Here is a 20,686-nt window from a genome sequence, read left to right on the forward strand (position 1 = left end):
GGAATGGCCATCCCAGTCCCCAGACCTGAATATCATTGAACATCTGTGGGATGATTTGAAGCGTGCTGTCCATGCTCGGCAACCATCAAACTTAACTGAACTGGAATTGTTTTGTATACAGGAATGGTCAAATATACCTTCATCCAGGATCCAGGAACTCATTAAAAGCTACAGGAAGCGACTAGAGGCTGTTATTTTTGCAAAAGGAGGATCTACAAAATATTAATGTCACTTTTATGTTGAGGTGCCCATACTTTTGCACCGGTCAAATTTTGTTTAAATGCGGATTGTACATTTTCTGTTAGTACAATAAACCTCATTTAAATCCAGAAATATTACTGAGTCCATCAGTTATTAGATATATGAAACCAAAATAGCTGTTGCAAAAACCCAAATTGTTATAACGAAAAAAGGTTAACATTAATAGGGGTGCCCAAACTTTTTCATATGACTGTATTGCTAATCCCGGCCTAACCGTCCCTGTATCTAGTAGCATATATAAAGGCATATTTAGAAAAAGTATTTCTAATGATCTTTTATGATATGCTAATGAGTGCGGGGACTAGTCGTGAGGGCGTTACTTCCCCAACTAGTCCACCCTCTTAGAATGTTAGCACACCCACAGGGGCATGCTAACATTCTATTCAAAGGCCATTGCCCAGTGTCATCAGCGGTGAAATGCTGTTTATTGTCACCCTTCAGAACGCCGGATTTAGTGTCAGTGAGCATGATCAGAAGTCACCACACTTCCAGTCATATGCACTAGACCTCTCTGAGGCCTGGGATGCGTACACCCAGCTTCACAGTGCGCATGACCGGAAGTGTCGGGTCTTGTGATCATGCACACTGAACCCAAACCTGGCGTCTGAGGTGGTGACAGCGGACACAGGTACGCGCGTCACCACTGATGACGCTGGGCAATGGGCATTTAATAGCATATTAGCACGTCCCTATGGCCGTGATAACATGCTAAGAGGGCGGACTAGTCAGGGAACTAACGCCCTTGCGACTAGTCCCTGCACTCATTAGCATATCATAAAGGATCTTTAGAAATACTTTTTCTAAAGATTCCTTTATCTATGCTACTAGATACAGGAACAGTTAGGCAGGGATTAGCAACATACACCCAGAATTGCTTGTGATTCTGGGTGCATATTGGACCTGACAGGTTCCCTTTAAGGTTAATTCTCTTTGATGAGTTCTTGATGTTTTGTGTTTTCACTGCATAAAAAAATGCAGTGTCTCATAGTTCCAGTGGATGTGATTTATATAAATTTCATGCACTGGGCTTTTCTTTTTCCCACTGCATAAACTGCTATGTCATGCGTGTTCTGAAATGTGCAACATAACAATTTCTCTTGCGAGTACACTGAGGTTAATGTTCAGATTTTACCCCATATACAAAGATGGCTGAAAGTGTTGACACCCTTGAAATTGTTCCAGCCAATGCCCCTTGATGTAATGTCTGCTCGGGACCACAGACTTAAGGCCGCTTTACACGCTGCGATATCGGTACCGATATCGCTAGCGTGCGTTCCCGCACCCATCGGTTGTGCGTCATGGGCAAATCGCTGCCCGTGTCGCACAGCATCGGCCGGACCCGTCACACATACTTACCTTCCCTGCGACGTCGCTGTGACCGGCGAACCGCCTCCTTTCTAAGGGGGCGGTCCGTGCGGCGTCACAGCGACGTCACTGACGGGCCGCCCAATAGAAACGGAGGGGCGGAGATGAGCGGGATGTAACATCCCGCCCACCTCCTTCCTTCCGCATTGGGGCCGGCGGCAGGTAAGGAGAGCTTCCTCATTCTTGCGGCGTCACACGGAGCGATGTGTGCTGCCACAGTAGCGACGAACTACTTCATACCTGCAGCTCTAACGATATTCGAGAATGGACCCCCATGTCACCGATGAGCGATTTTGCACGTTTTTGCGACAATGCAAAATCGCTCATAGGTGTCACACGCAACGGCATCACTAATGCGGCCGGATGTGCGCCACAAAATCCGTGACCCCAACGACTTCGCATTAGCGATGTCGTAGCGTGTAAAGCCCGCTTTAGGATGGCTGTCACGGACAGACTAGAGGCTAGCTACCTACTCAGCAGGATCCCAAGAATCCCGAAACCCTATGGAATTAAACAAGGTACAGGAGATCGCTCCCTAGGGAAGGCTGCAATCCAGAGTAGTACAAAGTACAAAAAGGAACAAAAGGACGAGAGTGTAGTCTGGAATTCAGGCTAAGGTTAAACCGGAGATGGCAGCGAAGTACAGAAAACTGCAGGCAGGAGAGTAGTCAGTGAACAGGCAGATGTCAAAACATGGGGATCAGAAGTTCAGGAGCAGCGTGTGAACCAGACACAAGCAGTGAACTACAAAATTATATCTGGCAGGGACCAGCAGACAGGAGGGGGAATAAGAAGGGTGTGCTGTCTTCCCATTGGCTGCAACTGAAAGGTGGTAACTTCAGCTGGAAGACACACGCCACCACAGTCAGCCAGTGGTACTGCAGGTGCCAGGGAAACCCAGCTAAGTGGATGAGCCTGCACCCACCAGAGCCATTGGCACCAACTCGTCCCCTATAACCAGCACTGTCCATGGCGAGAATACAGCTGCGCATGGTGACCGAAGCAGAAGTCGCAGGAACGGGCTCCGGTGGGAATAGGACACTTGATCAGCAGACATGCACGGAGAATAATTGGCCACTAAAGGGCCAGTAACACATAGGTACATCATTGGTTGTAAAGTGGTTAAAGTGAATTTGTCAGCAGGTTTTTGCTATTTAACCTGAGAGCATGTCCATTTACTGAGCTGTGTTATTGTGTTATGTAGTTTCAATACAATTAGCATAGACTCAGCATGGACCCAGGGAGGGTGAATAAAACCTAGTTTGTTTTTATTAAACTGCATCCAAGGGGTGCACAGTATTTCCAAATCCAGAAAACCCCTTTAATTATATTTCATTGTAAATACATAATGGAAAATCCATAAACATATTTTTCAGTTGTCTTTACCTACAAATGATACATTTCTTTTGTGCCCAATATTTTCCCTTTTGTTTCATTGCCATACATCACGCATCTGTAAAGTGAAGTGCAGCGTCTCTGTCTTCATCTCGAGGTAATTTTAGATCTTCAGGATACAATTATTGATAACTGTCAGACACAAGGCTCCTCCGAGCACATTCTGCAACAGCAGGTATTGATTTGCACTAAATCCTTATTTCAGAGCGACGGCTCATACAACCCTTTTAAGTATAGTCACACGGCGGAGGCAGGGAAAGAAACAACTCCGACATTGATTGCTATCAAGGTTTCAGCAATCACAAATAATACTCACCCCATTGTTTGGTCCCACATGCTGCTCCGCTATCCCCAGGAATGACTGCAAAGGCGTTTTACTACCTGGAAAGAAAATTGAGACATTGTATCACAAATGGGGATGGACTTGACCATTTTCATACCTACGACTGTGACTGAAATATAGTCTTTCATATCCTGTATAAAGCATTATTTCTTCTAGAGATTATGAGGGTTGTCACATTGTCTGTTACCAAGGGATAAAGCAATTTGTTTTCATGAGGATTTTTTTTTAGCAATTCTTTTTTTACTAAAACCACACTTTATTTTGTGCCTATATATGACGGAGCGGCCGTCACTGCAATCTCTCCTGTATTATTCTATTATAACCCTCCTTCCTATTACATCTATTCATCAAATCACTCCCTTTACAAAATTAAAGCAGCTACTATACCCAGCTATACGGATGGCATACAAAAATGGGTCCTGATATGGAAAAGGTCTTCACTTGTATTTTGAATAGAAAGGAAATATTATTTAGAATAAAAGTTGCAATTAAAAAGAATGAAAAAGGGTGACATGAAAATAAGAGATAAGGCCTCTTTCACACGTCCGTGAAAATCACGCACGTTTTTCACGTACGTGTCAAAGGTGCGTATTGCCCTCCGTGAGTTGTGTTTATGACACACGTGTGTTATCCGTGATAACACACGGAGAACGGGAACTTTCTTCTCACCTGTCCCTGGCATTGCTGTCCGTGGTGCTGATCTTCGGTCCCCGGTCCTGCCGATTCCCCGCTGCTGCTGCTTCTGGCCGCAGTGAAGTGAATATACAATGAGCATAATGAGAGGGGGTCGGAAGCAAGTGACAGCAGCGGCAGAGACAGCAGGGCTGGAGAAGGTGAGTAAAATTTTTTTATTTTTTTCTCAGACGTGTGTTTTCTCCGGTGCGTGTCACACGGAACACTTCCGTGTGGTCCGTTTGCGTTCTGTGTGACACCCGTGATGCCGGAGAAAAACGGACACGTCTATGTGTGGAGCACACGGGCACACGTATGCTCCACACGGACACACAGTCCATGGCAGAACACGCACATGAGCGCAGACCCATTGATTTTAATGGGTCTACGTGTGCCCGTGTCTCTGGCACGTGAGGAAACGGACCAAACACGTACCGGAGACACGGACGTGTGAAGGAGGCCTAAAAGAAACACATGCACGGAGACCCAATACCATAATGATAAAGGTCTGCTTGCCCCCCATAAAGTATAAAATGTATAATGTATAAAAAGGACACCATACACAGTCTTAAGGCTGCTTTACACGAGACAATCTATCGTGCGATAGATCGTCGGGGTCACGGTTTTTGTGACGCACATCCGGCATCGCTTGCGACGTCGGGCTGTGTGACACCTCCGAGCGACGCAGTATCGCTCACAAATCGTGAGTCGTGTACTCGTCTCTTGGTTTCATAATCTCGTTTAATTAAAATGGCGCCGGTTGCTCATCGTTCCCGGGGTAGCACACGCCGCTCCGTGTGACACACCGGGAATGATGAACAGCAACTTACTTCTGTCCCGCGGCACCCGCCGGCTATGCGGAAGGAAGGAGGTGGGCGGGATGTTTACGTCCCGCTCATCTCCGCCCCTCCGCTTCTATTGGCCGGCAGCTGTGTGACGGCGCTGTGACGCCAAATGTCCCTCCCACTTCAGGAAGTGGACGTTCGTCGCCCACAGCGAGGTCGTCCAGAAGGTAAGTACGTGTGACGGGGGTTAAACGAGTTTGTGCGCCACGGGCAGCGATTTGCCCGTGACGCAAAAACGACGGGGGTGGGTACGATCGATTTGTGAAATCGTACAATCGGTTGTCCCGTGTAAAGCAGGCTTTAGGCCCCCTTCACACGCACGTGCCTCCGGTAGTGCTAGGTCCATTCCCGCATGTACCAGAGACACGGGCACACGTATACCCATTAAAATCAATGGGTATATGTGCACGCACGTGTTCAGCCATTGGCCCGTGCCTCCATGTGGAGCAGATGTGTGCTCGTGTGCTCCATACGGAGGCATGTCCGTTTTTCTCCGGCAGCATGGGTGTGACGCGGCCCGCACCCGTACCACACGGATGTAGTGTGGATGCGGTCCCACGTGACACGCAAAGGAGAAACACACGTGTCATTGTAAAAATAAAAAAACCACATACTCCCCTCCACCAGCTCTGCAGTTTCTGCCGCGGCTGTCACCTGCATCCAACCACCAGTGAATTTGAACAACGCATCTTCTTCACTGGAGGCCGGAAGCAGCGTCAGCGGGGCATGGCCTTTGCCGGACACTGTCATTCAGCACCACAGACAGCTCCGGAAGAATCAGGTAAGGCGGGACTTTCCGTTCAACGTGTGTTATTACGTATAACACACGGAGAACACGCATGTGCCACAAACACGGCACACTGGGAGCAAACCACCCCTTTAATACGTCCGTGAAAAAACGGTTCATTTTTTCATGTACGTGTGAAGGGGTCCTTAGGCTGGATTCACACGATGGTATGGCATCCGATGCGATATGCTAATGACCCTCAGCTCCCGCTGTGCTGTAAGCGTCAGCCGAGTGTCATGCAAATGTAATCCGATCCTGCGATCGGATCACTGCTGCGGAAGAGAGGGAGAGACTATTCTCCCCATCTCCTCCATTGGCAGCTCACCCCATCTCCTCCATTGTTAGTTGATGTGATTATCACACTGCACTCCGGTGTCATCCGAATGCAGTCAGATGTTTCACTCGAACCCATAGACTTAAGGGGGTGAGTGACATATCGCTCGATCAAATGCTGAGACTTTTCACTCATCCAGAATCTGGATGAGAAAAAAGATAACCATCTGATCTCCCTCATTGACTAACATTGGTTCGAGTACAATGCGAGATTTTCTTGCATTCCACTCGTCCGAGTCATACACTCGTGTGAGTGTACCCTAATTTTCAGACAAACCCACCGATATTGACGGGTTCGGGTGACGGCTCAACATTAGATTCGCTGTCAGTCAGTAACCCCCGTCACACGTACTTACCCGTCCATACGACATCGCTGTGGGCGGCGAACGTCCACTTCCTGGAGTGGGAGGGACGTTCGGCGTCACAGCGACGTCACACGGCAGCCGGCCAATAGAAGCGGAGGGGCGGAGCTAAGCGGAACGTAAACATCCCGCCCACCTCCTTCCTTCCGCATTGTGGGCCGGGAGCCACAGGACGTAGGTAAGATCTGTTCATCGTTCCCGGGGTGTCACACACTGCAATGTGTGCTACCCCGGGTACGATGAACAATCTAACGTGCAATTCTAGAGACAGGTACGATGTGTATGCGATGAACGTTTTACCATTCAATCACAATCGCACGTACCTGTCACACACTGCAATGTACTTACAATGCCGGATGTGCGTCACTTACGACGTGACCCCGCTGACACATTGTAAGATACATTGCAGCGTGTAAAGCGGGCTTAAGGCTAAGGGATCTTTTCCATCTGCGATTAAATAATCTCTGCGATACTCGCTCAGAAAGTGGGGTGAGTGTCATGCGTATGGTCTGCGTTTTATTTCTCACCTAGCATTCGTATGACATGCGATTTTGTACATTCTTCATAGCATTATCCGTATGTCATCCGTATTGCGATATTTTTCTCGCTCCCATAGGGTTGCATTGGGGTGCCAGAGCTGAGTCTCATTGATAATTGCAGCATGCTGCGATTTTACTATGAGTGATTCGTGTGGAGAAAAAAAAAACCAGGATGGCATGGTCACATAGTTTAATACTGGTGCGAGTGCAATCCGATTTTGCATCAGATCGCACTTGCACCAGAAAATCACTGATGGAAATGTGCCCTAAGATTACATGTCCTGTACTCATCTCTTACAACGGATCTGTTGGGACACTGATTTCGGCTGAATACATTTTTTTAACATTGCAGTCTATGGACAATGAATCGTTAAAGAATTGCTATTTATCTATCTGCTGTACTTGCATTTGTAACGGATCCGTTGTTTCCTGAACGGATCTGTTACAAATGGATGATAAATAGCAATCCATTAACGGATACGTTCTGCATAGACTTCACATGTTAAAAATGGATCCAGCTGACATCCATTATTTAACAACGAACAAAAAAGTTGTATTTGCAGAACTTATTTGCAAATGGATCTCTAAGAGATCTGTGATACCGCATGACAACATGACATGTGAATCCAGCATCATCCATTAGAACGGATCCTGCAGAGATCTGTTGGGAAAAAAGTTTTGCAAACACAACTTTTTTGACCGTTGTGAAATAATGGATGTCGGCTGGATCTGTTTTTAACATGTGGAGTCTATGGACAATGGATCCGTTAACTGATTGCTATTTAGTCATCCGTTTCTCTTGCATTTGTATGGAGCCGTTTTTTCTTGCAGGATCCGTTTCAGATGGCAAATAAATAGCAATAAGTTAACGGATTCATTTTGAAGACTCCAATGTTAAAAAAACCCAGATCCGTCATGAATCAGTTATTTATCAACGGATAAAAAAGTTGTGTCTGCAGATTTTTTTGCCAATGGATCCCTGCAGGATCCGTTCTAGTGGATGATTGTAGGACATGTGAACACTGCATAATATGTTCAGGAACTGTCCAGATTCTCACTCTTTGTAACTTTCTCTCCATCAGTATTCTGCCAGCACTATAGGAGATGGAACGTCATTTCCCCTCACCCCACTTACCTATCGTTTTCCCTCCCCTCCTCAAACATGTTTTGCTATGCTAACTGCTACTTTCCAAAGACAGCTTAGAACAGGGGCACATCAAAATATGTTGGGGGTGTGGGGGGGCATTGATTGGTAATTTTAACATGGACACTAATTCTTCAGGCAATTACCCCTTTTTTGCCCCTTTAAAATGTAAATGACTCAAAAAGAGTATGAATTGACCTGCGGGGTTCCAGTATATTATTTGGTTATAGGTGTGACCATTGGGACCACCATTGAGCAAAATAATAACATTAGGGCTACCCGTTAAAATCTTGTGTGATGGCAGTTCTCTGAAAAGTCGCTTGACAAAAACATCCGTGCATCTTGTCTGCGCCTTGCTGTCGTACAAGTTTTAGATCTTCTTCACATGTCAGTGATTCCGGACGTATGACGCTGTTTTTCCACATACCGGAATCACGAACATACACAGACCCATTAAAATCAATGGGTCTGTGCACACATCAATGAGTTCTCATGGAACCTGTGTCCGTATGGAGCACACACATGTCCGTGTGTTCCACACGGAGAAAAGTCCGTTCTTCTCCAGCAGCACTGATATCACACGGACCACACAGTGATGTTACATCAGTGTGACATGTACTGGAGAAAACACGTCTCTGTAAAATAAAATGATTTTGTATACTCATCTGTCTCCAGCGCTGGTGTCTTCGGTGCTGCTGTGCCTTGTTTCAGGGCCGCTCATTATGCTCATGAATATTCACTGAACCACTGACCCGGAAGCAAGTGTGACCGCAGCGCCGGAGACATCAGCACCACAAGGTACAGGTGAGTAAAAAGGTCCTGATTCCTGTGTGCTATCATGGTTAGCACACAAAGAATACACGTGTGCCAAAATCACGACACACGGACCATACGCACCATCAACACATCCGTTAAAAATGTGTGTGTTTTCCATGGACGTGTGAAAGAGGCCTTAGAGCTGTCATTTAGCTATAAATAAAACAGCAAAGTTGCAGTCAAGTGGCATGTCGGGTGTATCTTGCATTGCAGCCTACGGTAAGTGAGTCGAGTGTGACTTTTGATCCAGCAACAGAAATTCCAACATATTTGGAAACATCTGCACTTTCTGTCGCAGTTTAAGAAGGTAACAATGCGGCAGCCTTCAGTATACGTCACCAAAATATTATAGATAATTATAGATACTGCATTTATTACTGTATATTTTTATAAAAATCTGAGAGTCTTGTGGTTTTCACTTCAGGTTTTCTTATTTTTTGCCCATTGGATGTGTATTCTTTCTTCACAGTCACATCACACGTTTCTACTTTTTCACACCAATTTTCTAGTTTGAAGAACTTAGTTTAAATGTGTTACAAAAAAAACTGTTCAAGCTCTTTAGAAGCAATAAATCTGCACTTAGTGATACAGCCCAAGGGCCGGCTCCCAAGACTGAGGATAGAGGATGTGGACATCACATTTTGGCTTTACATTTGGCACATAGTGGGGAAATCTCCTATTGCACGGGAATTTACTAATACCGTATATGCAACTGTATACCATGTAGTTACTTACAAGGTATACAGGTTACAGGTTGTCGAAAATAGTATTCTTTATCCTTTTTTTTTCTAGGGGTAACAGTATGGGAAAATACAGAAAGATGTACTTTCCTATTAAAGTAAAAAATAGCAACTTGACATATACCAGCCTGGCAGATGCAGTCATCTATTTTCAATTGATTGGCTCTGTAGGAGGCTAGGCATGAATTTGGCACAGGTGCACATACACCAAACACACTTTGCCCTTAGCCTAAGGCTGCTTTCACACTTCCGTCTTTTTGAAGGGTTTTTTTTTAGGCGGAAAAAGTTATTTGTCCGTGAAAAATCTATATTGAAGAGAGAGAGAGAATTTTTTTGTAACCAGAAAGGAATTCACACATTTACGCATGTTCGGTTGCTAATAAACGGATCCATGACCCGAATCCGTCAATTGACGGAGTCCGATGAATTCCGACGCCCATAGGCTTCCATTATAACACACGAAGGATGCCAACGGAACCGTCACTGTCCGTTTTTTCGACACACTCAAAAAAGTTACATTCTGCGTTGCTTCCGCCCGACTGTCAGTCATTTCACAACTAATTCTTCGCAAAACGGATGCAACGTAAGAATTATTTTGCAGGATTCATTTTCTCAAAGCAACGGATTGTGCCTGAGGAAAAAAGATGGAAGTGTGAAAAAAGCCTATGGGTAAAACCATCTGTGTATTGAACATTACCTTTGCTCTTTCCTTTGTGCTGGTCCGATAAATGTTCTGTGCGGGTTCTAGTAATTAATTCTACATTGGAAGCCCCGTATACCTGAGAAGAGAATGAAAGACGTATAACACAATTGTGAAGGCTCATTGATTTATATTATATTGTTATAGAATGTATTAATATATTATTATCCCCTCTTCATTAAAGTGGATATCCGGGACTTTGCATATATATAAAAATGTGGGTAAGCACTAATAGGCAGGTAGTTGCTGTCTACCTGTCTGTTGTGCTCGACGACGCTCTTTCCTGGCACAGAGCAGTCACACACCGCTCCTGCCGGCGATTCAGCTGCTTCCACTGACGTCAACAGAGCGGCGGCTCCTTTACCTTTATGCTCTGTAGACGAGACGGGACTGGCGATATTATGCTGAGTGACAGCCAGCTCCCCACTGCCTAACTGGGGTTCACAGAACCAACCGTCTTAATACATAGACGTACTTCGTCCACGAGCCCAGTCACCAATGTTACTTACAAGCTAACTTCTTTGGAACCATTCACTCATGTAACTAATGACTGCTATTATTATGTGGGATCATCTGGAAAAAAAAGGCATGCACAAAATTATAAGAGTGCTCTCTTTACACCAATTGCATCTGTCTTTAGCTCCCTGGTAAATCATCTAACTTAGGGTTCAGCAAATAATTCTCCAGAGGCCACATTGGCTACTGTGACTGTCGTGAAGGGGCGAACTAACCGGTTGAACTTAATTCTGCTCATATTATTGTTTTATATTAATTTGTGTCCCTTAATATTGAGCAGAAGAAAAGGGGTATTCCCATCTCCAAGATCCTATCTCAATATGTAGCAGGTGTAATAATAATAATATTATCAAATATCTACAATTTGAAATGTAGTATAGTTCTGATATGCCATGTCTCTTACCTCATGTGCAGGATATTGCAGTTTAGATATCCATGGTTACAACAACATGCAACTAACTAACTGTCACTATATAAGTTGAGGTAACCATGGATGCCTAATCTGTTGCAATGCCCTGCACATGAGGTAAGAGATGTAGTTTATCAGTAAAACTATACTACATTTCTAATTGGAGGTATTTGCTAATATTATTATTATACCTACTACATACATACACAAAATGCCTTACACAGAAAGATGTCCCCACAGAGCCACCTACACAGTATTATGTTTTATGGGAGTGCCCCGGCTCTCCAGCGAGAGGTCTCCCATTGTACTGTGGTCGGGGGGGGGGGTGCCGCCTCTGTGGGCGGCGTTGGCATGAGGCCCTGCCCATGCCTGAGCCCTTTGTTACTAAGGTCCAATCTCGGGTCTTGGTGTGTGGGGGAGAGGGGGCTGGATGCTGTTGCTCTCAGTACTAGTGCTGTTCTGGGGTCTTGGGATGCCAGGTTCCCCAGCGTCAGTTGTTGTCAGGGAACTCTGGACGCCATGTCTACTGGCTCAGGGGTGTGGTGGGAGGTTCCCTCCTCTCCACCCTCATGGCCCTGTTCTCAGTCTCTCAGGGTGGAGGGTGAAAATTTGGTGTTACCTCTGCGGTATCATGTGGTCTGTGATATTTAAACCAGCAGTTTTTCTTGTTGACTGCTGATTATTTTCACTTGCACTTTATTGTTCTGGTTGATAGCCTTTACCGTAGAGTTTCTTGGGTTAATCCCAGGCTTTGGATATGGCACTCGTTGGTCATTTTCCCTGGACTAATTCTCCCTCACCTCTATTGTTTATTTCTTACGTTTTACTGGAGAGTGTACCAGGTCACTGGCCACCCCGCTTTTAGGCACCTGGGAAAAGCTCTGCAAAAGTCCACCTCTGTTTAGTGGGAGCAGGTGAAGAGTATACTCGGCCCTAAGGGTGTAGTGTTGTGGGGCGGATTGTGCCAAGTGTGACTGGCATACTGCTGTTGATAGCTCACAGGCCGGTCATCCCATCACTACATGAGTGTTATACCTTTCAACTTACATTACAGACATGCATTGTTTAGGGTCCAGCATTGTCATGACATGAATGTAAGCCAGAATCAGTAGAGGTTTAGTTAAGGGTTACTTTGCACGCTGCGACATCGCTAGCCGATGCTAGCGATGCCGACCGCGATGTTACCCGCCCCCGTCGCACATGCGATATCTTGTGATAGCTGCCGTAGCGAACATTATCGCTACGGCAGCTTAACACGCACTTACCTGCCCTGCGACGTCGCTCTGGCCGGCGACCCGCCTCCTTCCTAAGGGGGCGGGTCGTGCAGCGTAACAGCGACGTCACACAGCAGGCGGCCAATAGAAGCGGAGGGGCGGAGATGAGCGGGACGTAAAATCCCGCCCACCTCCTTCCTTCCGCATAGCCGGTGGAGGCAGGTAAGGAGATGTTCCTCGCTCCTGCGGCTTCACACACATCGATGTGTGCTGCCGCAGGAACGAGGAACAACATCGTATCTCCAATTGGTGCGACATTATAAAAATGTCCGACACTACACAGATCACCGATTTACAACGCTTTTGCGATTGTTTATCGGCGCATCTAGGCTTTACACGTTGCGACGTCGTTACCGGCACCGGATGTGCGTCACTTTGCGATTTGACCCCGACGATATCGCAGTAGCGATGTTGCAACGTGCAAAGTACCCCTAAGAACTCCGATAGAATAAGCGATTTTACCGGGGTACAGATATTGGAATTCATAATGATTAGCTCCCCTCACCTCCACTCCTATCTGGATTACTGCCCCGATTATGTGTCTTACCTTTGACTCGTAGCCATTGATAACCTCAGTTTTCTCACTTCTCCAGCCGAGGATTCCTGATTTGTTTCTGTAAAGGAAATAAAAAAACACAAAATTGCTTCTTATAATCATGATCCAGGACCGTGTATATGAAGTAACGGAAGCAATGTGAAATATCACAGAAAAGCTGTTTTCATGTTACCTTCCACAGAGCTTGTTATCAGGATATGCCAGACCAAGTATTTTAATGAAGTTTTTGGACATAAAAGTGTCACCCAGCACTGAAGTGATGCCAACCTGTGCCGTCTGACTGCTTTGATAAATCTCAGAAATGAAAATGATATATAAGCTTCACTGCTTTAAAAACAACACCGCTTCTTACTTTCTGCCAGACTCCAGATCTATTCTTCTCTACTTGAACTGAACAACCTCTCTGTACCGAAAAACATTTGCCAAATGCCGGAAAGTAGAGCTCTAACCTTAGTCTCAAGAATATATCAGAATATAACAAAGCAATAAAATAACATTATAATTAGTAGCACCACTTTTAATACTTGCCAATCCACGCAGAATGTCCAGAAAGCTACCATAAAAAGGTGATGTCTCAGACTACTGGAGGAGTTGGCAAATCTCACAGATGCCACCATATCATCCTCTAACGTTCTAGAATGTTGGTTTCAGGGGGCTTTTGGTGTTCCCAAAAAGACAGTGATAGGATGATGAGGTGTGATGGAGTGAAGGAAAGGTGTGGATGGCACCTAACATTTCATTGTTGTAAATGTTATTGGTGTACACCTCTGTACTGTACTTAAAGGTTGTAACATGAATATTCATGAAACCTTAATCTTTGTATCTACATTGTATTACTTATCTTTGTACATCCCCCTCCTTTTTGCTATCTCTAATACTAAGAGAAAGTACAGCCCGGACTGACCACCCAAAAGGGGCTCAAAAGAGTGCAGCATGACTAAGGAGGGATGCCAGGCCTGTGGTATAGGAGGTTTAAGGTGAGAATGCACTTTGTGCTGGAAAATTGGAGGGTGGGGTTATAGGGGCTGTTGGGATTTTGAGGGTCTTGTGATTGGTCAGGGGGAGGGCAGTTATAGGGTGAAAAATGATCCAGCTGAGTGCAAATGGTGATTTATTCGTGCATAATCAGACAGTGCAGAGAAGATGTTAACGCGTTTCTGGCTTGACACCCTTAATCATAACGTTTCTTCTGTGCACTGTCTAATTATGCACGAATAAATCACCGTTTGCACTCAGCTGGATCATTTTTCTGTTTATTGCTTCGCGGCCAGGGCAGGACCGGTGCCCAAGACTGAGGAACGGTGAGGTCAGGTGGCAGTGAGCTGGATTATCTGCAGTTATAGGGTAGTATATAGGGCAGGGTGTTACGGGGGGACCGGCAGATTAGGACCAGGGGGTATATATCCTAATCGCCAGTCGGGGCCCACCGTGATCCAGATGACAAAAGAGCTGCTGGCACCTGAGGGTTAGGCGGAGACTATAGAGCTGGATGGCTCTGAGATAACCCAGGAACTCTGGGAACCGGTCACGTGTGTTGGGACACGTCAGACCGGACGACAACCCGATTAGCGTTTTGGTGCACCTAGCGCTACACCAACCACGTGTGCAGGAAACACGTCAGGCCGGGTGGTAACCAAGTAGCGTTGACCGGAAGACCGCCACGAAAGCGCACTGTCGGCCACATGTGTAGGACACGTCAGGCCGAGCGGTCCTCCGATTAGCGTTTCTGGCCACCTCTTGACTGGCCACGTGTGTGTAGGACACGTCAGGCCAAATGGGTACACCAGTAGCGTTGACCGGGAAGCCGAGGAGGATAAGGAACACCCTGTTAACTCCACAGGGGTCCTGGGGTACGCTGTCCGTGCGCGTAGGGGGCACAACCGGACAGGTGGCGCAGCAGGTGCGTTCTCCGTGTGCGTAGGGGGCACAATCGGACTGGTGGCGCAGCAGGTGCGTTGTCCGTGTGCGTAGGAGGCACAATCGGACAGGTGGCGCAGCAGGTGTGTTGTCCGTGTGCGTAGGGGGCACAATCGGACAGGAAGCACAGCAGCCGCAGCCCAGTTAACGCCACTGGGCTGCTATAGCAAGACTGGAACGGCAGGAGGGAAGCACGGCGCCTGACCCTGATGTGCCGAGCCACGAATCTTGGCGTGACAGGCACCGTTCGCCTAACCCTACCTACCGCTTCCCAACATAGGCTTATGCCGCAATGAGGCTCTAACATGGAGGTGTGCTCTGACTGAGCAAAAGTGAAGACTGCGCACCTCCATGTTGTCTCCAGCCTCTTTTATAACCTGGGTCCGCCCCAAACCCAGGGTGGAACCACCAAGGTCCAATAGCAGGGTGCCATGTCATCAGTGACGTCACATGCGACCTATCCGGAACCGCCACGTCATTGATGACCTCATGGCAGCCACGCCCCAAACACTTCACCAGTCATCGTCTGACGACCAATACTGAGGTGCCAGATCATAGGGGCGGGCCTCTGCGAGCCAGTCCGGAGTTGCCACGTCATCAGGACACCTGACACCCTCTGCCCTATCAGGGCCTGCCACCTCACGGACATGCTCAGTGAGGTCCTTACCGGACCTAGCCTCTGGTGCACTAAGTGCCTGAGCATGCCCAGTAGCCTGAGCAACAGGCTCAGAAAGCAGACTATCAGTTTGAGCATGCTCAGTAGGCACATCCCAGCACTTAGACACAGCACGAAGTCCAAGTACCTGTGCAAAGAGGCTGTTAGGGTTAATTGTGGGAGCATGCTCAGTAGCCTGAACTGAGGACTTAGTCTCAGACATAACACAATCAGGCTGAGCATGCTCACTAGGCAAAACACTGGGCTTAAACTCTGGCTGGGGTAAATCGGCGCACGCATGCGCACTAGCCGCCTCTCCACACTTAGACGTGGTGGAAGGAACAGCCAACTGGACGACCCGAGGCACGGCCAAGAACAGCAGCCGGCGCCTGGGCGCAACAGGAACCGCAGCAGGCTGCTTGCGGCTATGGCGGCGCCGGTTCGTAACACAGGGCTTCGGGGTGGGGGTGGTCAATCATTACCTGGACGAAGTCCAGAATCATCCCGCCCACCTGCCATATTTTGGAGTTTTGGAGTTGGACATGAAGAGATGGGAAGGAGTTATGTTTGTCACAGCAGAAGGCGGAAAGGAAGAAGATATTTGAAGTTGGTGGATTGCACAAAAGAGCAAGGGGGGAAACCCTATGCAGGAACGGGTTACCCCTGGTGGTGCAATGGTATGGTTGGTTTAATGTGGGTCCCTGCTGGGGTAAGGTCTCAGCGGGAAAGTTGGGTAACACTTGGCTAGGTGTCCTCGACGTGGTGCGGCTGAGGGCAGGTGGTGGAACTGGTGTTGCAATTAAGTACACCGGGAACTTTCACTTACCCCCCTCCTTCTCAAGTGGATATGTTATTACTGGATTATTATTCTTGTATATGAAAATGTTATTGATTGTTTGTTGTTAATTAAAAGACAGGGTTGCTGTGGCTTTTTATATCCAATGTCACACAGTCTTTGTGTCTCAATTTAGGTTACAATTTGGGAAAGTGGGTTGGGATGGTGGTCGGTATGGTAAATGAAGGCCCTCAGTCAGACTTTCCTGAGTCAAGCAGCAGTAGTACAGAGAAGGCCAAGTACAGCAAGAGCTCTGAAGGATTTGTATTTAGTTTGCAGATCATTCAGCTAGATATGAAACTTACAGACAAACTTAGGGTATGTGCGCACGTTGCTTTTTACCTGCTTTTTACCTGCTTTTTTGCTGCTTTTTCTTCTGCGCTGTTTAATGCCAAAATGGATGTGTTCTTCTATTCAAGCAAAGCCTATGGGAATTTGGGTTTCTTGTTCACACTATGTTGTTCAAAATGCTGCCTTTTTGTGGCAGAACTTTGGTCAAAAACTCAGCTTTTCAAAGAAGCAACATGTCAATTGTTTTTGCCATTTGGGTTTTGCACTGCAAAGCTGAGTTTTTGACCAAAGTTCTGCCACAAAAAGGCAGCATTTTGAACAACATAGTGTGAACAAGAAACCCAAATTCCCATAGACTTTGCTTGAATAGAAGAACACATCCATTTTGGCATTAAACAGCGCAGAAGAAAAAGCAGCAAAAAAGCAGGTAAAAAGCAGGTAAAAAGCAACGTGCGCACATACCCTAAAGCATTAAAAGTCAATATTGATCGTTTATTGAGCTTTGTCAAATGACTTCAGTTAAGCCAAACCAAATACTATATTTGAAAATGTGTTTCAAGGTGTTTGTCCCTCCTCAGTGCAAAGTATGAGGTCTGATACAAAGCCTCTCATGGGGATCTAAAGTGTAAGGTCTCTTCTTGTGGAGAATGATATGATGGTGTAAGTTGACTTATAGGCCATGCACCAATCCTCTGCGATATTGATTATGCAAATAGTCTTTTCAGAAATAAAGAGGGATTGAACTCTACGGGGATCTATTGGAAGTAGCAATCCTAAAAGCCAATATAGACCCTTTAACAAGCCTTGCCATATGACTTAGGGCGGTGGGGTCAAATCGAAAGTGACGCACATCCGGCGTCACTTGCGATGTCGTAGTGTGTAAATCCTAGATGATACGATGAACGAGCGCAAAAGCGTCGTTATCGTATCATCGGTGCAGGCTCCGACATTTCCATAATGCCGGTGCTGCAACAGGTACAATGTTGTTCCTCGTTCCTGCGGAAACACACATCGCTGTGTGAGAAGCCGCAGGAGCGAGGAACATCTCCTACCTGCCGCCGGCCACAATGCGGAAGGAAGGAGGTGGGCGGGATGTTTACATTCTGCTCATCTCCGCCCCTCCGCCGCTATTGGCCGCCTGCCGTGTGACGTCGCTATGACGCCGCACGACCCGCCCCCTTAGGAAGGAGGCGGGTCGCCGGCCAGAGCGACGGTCGCAGGGCAGGTGAGCGCATGTGAAGCTGGCGTAGCGATAATTTTCGCTACGCCAGCTATCACAAGATATCGTACCTGCGACGGGGGCGGGGACTATCACGTGCGACATCGCAGCATCGGCTTGCCATGTCGCAACGTGCAAAGCCCGCCTTAGGATAAAAACCAAATCAGACACACCATCTACAGACACATGAATCTGGGACCTTGGCCCTCCCAAAGGAGCCTATAAATCTCACTCTGACATGGCACTCTCCACAAGGAAACAAATTATCCCTTCAACGTTTGTCATTTGTCACTCATCCAAACAAATCAAATCTCTTCCTTTGAAATGATGAGACGCAAAAACCCTGAAACTCGTGTCTGCAAATGGGGTACTGTATCTGATTTGACTTTTATCCAAAGTCATGCAGCAAAACTCCATAGAGCAGAGGTCTCAAACTCGCGGCCCACAGGCCGCATGCGACCCCTGAGGCTGTTTGTTGCGGCCCGTAGACCCCCTGACAATCGCGGCCCTATGCTGGGGGTCGGCGTCAGCACGACTTTACAGTAATTGAATCCATTTGCGGTGCCGCGCAGAGTAGCTGCCTGCGCTATTCCAGTGGCTGCTGTCCGCCAATCAGATGCAAGAAGGTGAAATCATACAGCGACGTCACTTCCTTGCTTCCAATTGGCGGGCAGCAGCCATTGGTATAGTGCAGACAGCTTCTCTGCGTGGCACTGCAAATGGATTCAATTGCTGTAAAGTCGTGCAGGCGCCGACCCCCAGCATAAGGCCGTGATTATCATGGGCCGCAACAAGCAGGTGAGATACGTGCTCACTATCATTACCTTCTGCATACTGGATGCGGCGGGTTCTGACCTCCGGGCTGCAAGTCTCCTCCGTAGGAGACCACAGCTGCCCGTGCCCGCGATCAGTGTTTGGAGCACTGTGGTCTCCTTCGCTGTGTTCTCCCTAGGGAGGGCATGAGACTCCACAGCATAAATTCACATGCTGCGGCCTCTGCATGCTGCACCGCAGGTCAGTTTTCGCTGCAGGCCGTACACGCAAAGTGGGCATGGGATTTTTAGTAATCCCATCCACTGTACTTGTAGTGTATATCGCAGGGTTTGGAACGCAGCTGAAACATGCTGCATCCAAAACGCTGCAAACCCTGTTCATGGGTACACAGGGAACGGAGGAAAGGTGAGGATATTTTTTTTTTGCGTATTACTAGAAGATGAGCACAATACTACAAGGATGAGCACAATACTACAAGGATGAGCACAATACTACAAGGATGGGCACAATACTACAATGATGGGCACAATACTGCAAGGACGGGCACAATACTACAAGGATGAGCCCAATACTACAAGGATGGGCACAATACTACAAATAAGGATGAGCACAATACTATAAGGATGAGCACAATACTACTGGGCACAATACCACAAGGATGGGCACAATACCACAAGCATGGGGACAATACTACTGGGCACAATACCACAAGGATGAGCACAAAACTAGTGAGCACAAGGATGGGCACAATACTACTGGGCACAATACTACAGGGCACCAGGATGGGCACAATAGTACAAGGCACAATACTACAAAGATGGGCACAATACTACTGGGCACAAAAAAGGGCACAATACCACAAGGATGAGCACCTTACTACTGGGCACAATACTACAAGGATGAGCACCTTACTACAGGCCACACGGATGGGGGGCATTACTGCAGCATGGGAACATTACTACAACATGTTAGCTAAGATTACTATATGATGCTGCTTAATGTAAAACAATATTACAAAAAGGTGATAAAATATATATATATATAAAAAAAAATCAAAATAAAAGCATGACATTTTTTTGCAATTAAAAATGCTTTTTTATATATAAACTTAACAAAAAAGTGCAAGTTTGTTATAATATATAGTGCCTTGCGAAGGTATTCGGCCCCCTTGAATTTTTCAACCTTTTCCCACATTTCAGGCTTCAAACATAAAGATAAAAATTTTAATGTTATGGTGAAGAATCAACAACAAGTAGGACACAATTGTGAAGTTGAATGAAAATTATTGCTCATTTTAAAACTTTTTAAAAAAATAAATGACTGAAAATTGGGGAAATTTAAGTTATCTTCCTCTCTGAAGAGATTTTTTGCATATTTAGTTACTTAGAGGAGCACTGCATGTGTCGCGGGCAGGGAGGAGGGTGTCAGCACACTACGCTCACCCCCTTCTGCTCGGGTCCGGCGGCTGCTGCTCAGTGGTGGCTCGAGCTGTAGGCCGGATCCCGGGGGTTCTCGAGCAGCACTCCTCGCCCGTGAGTGAAAGGGGTTTGTTGGGTGTGGGGATTGTTTATTGTCCGTGACGCCACCCACGGTTGTGGTGATTTCACCACCGCTGCTCAATATGGGGATCCCGGGGATGGTGATGCGGAGCAGCCAGGTGTTGTGTTGCCCCTCCGTGGGTAGGGGTTGGTGATCCCGGGACCCGGTGATGAGATGGGTGATGCAGGGCCTGGTGGGCGCAGGGACGCGGGGGTAGCGCTGTGCCTTGCGGCACTGTGGTACTCACTCAGCCTGAGACGTTGACACAGTTTTACGGTAAACCACACGGCTGGAAAGACGGTTCCCACGGACGGCTGCACTTGCTCTCCCAGTAGGTAACGGTGATGTCCCTTTGACCTGCACCTAATGGTTCTGTGTTGGTAGCGATGGGTCCCCACC

General features: G+C 47.0%; 1 protein-coding gene across 2 annotated transcripts in view; it reads right to left on the reverse strand.

Annotated features, from left to right (window-relative positions):
• Positions 1 to 20,686, reverse strand: part of ANKRD13B (ankyrin repeat domain 13B) — a 337,586-nt gene that overhangs the window by 30,920 nt on the left and 285,980 nt on the right. For both annotated transcript variants that reach the window (XM_075335244.1, XM_075335243.1), the window contains exons 7-9: positions 13,049 to 13,115; positions 10,300 to 10,381; positions 3,338 to 3,402 (exon numbers count right to left, since the gene is read on the reverse strand). In XM_075335244.1, the coding sequence (XP_075191359.1) occupies positions 3,338 to 3,402; positions 10,300 to 10,381; positions 13,049 to 13,115 (214 nt within the window). The remainder of the gene's footprint in view (positions 1 to 3,337; positions 3,403 to 10,299; positions 10,382 to 13,048; positions 13,116 to 20,686) is intronic.

The sequence above is a fragment of the Anomaloglossus baeobatrachus genome, chromosome 2 (assembly GCF_048569485.1).
Source record: "Anomaloglossus baeobatrachus isolate aAnoBae1 chromosome 2, aAnoBae1.hap1, whole genome shotgun sequence".
NCBI classification, from domain to species: Eukaryota; Metazoa; Chordata; class Amphibia; order Anura; family Aromobatidae; genus Anomaloglossus; species Anomaloglossus baeobatrachus.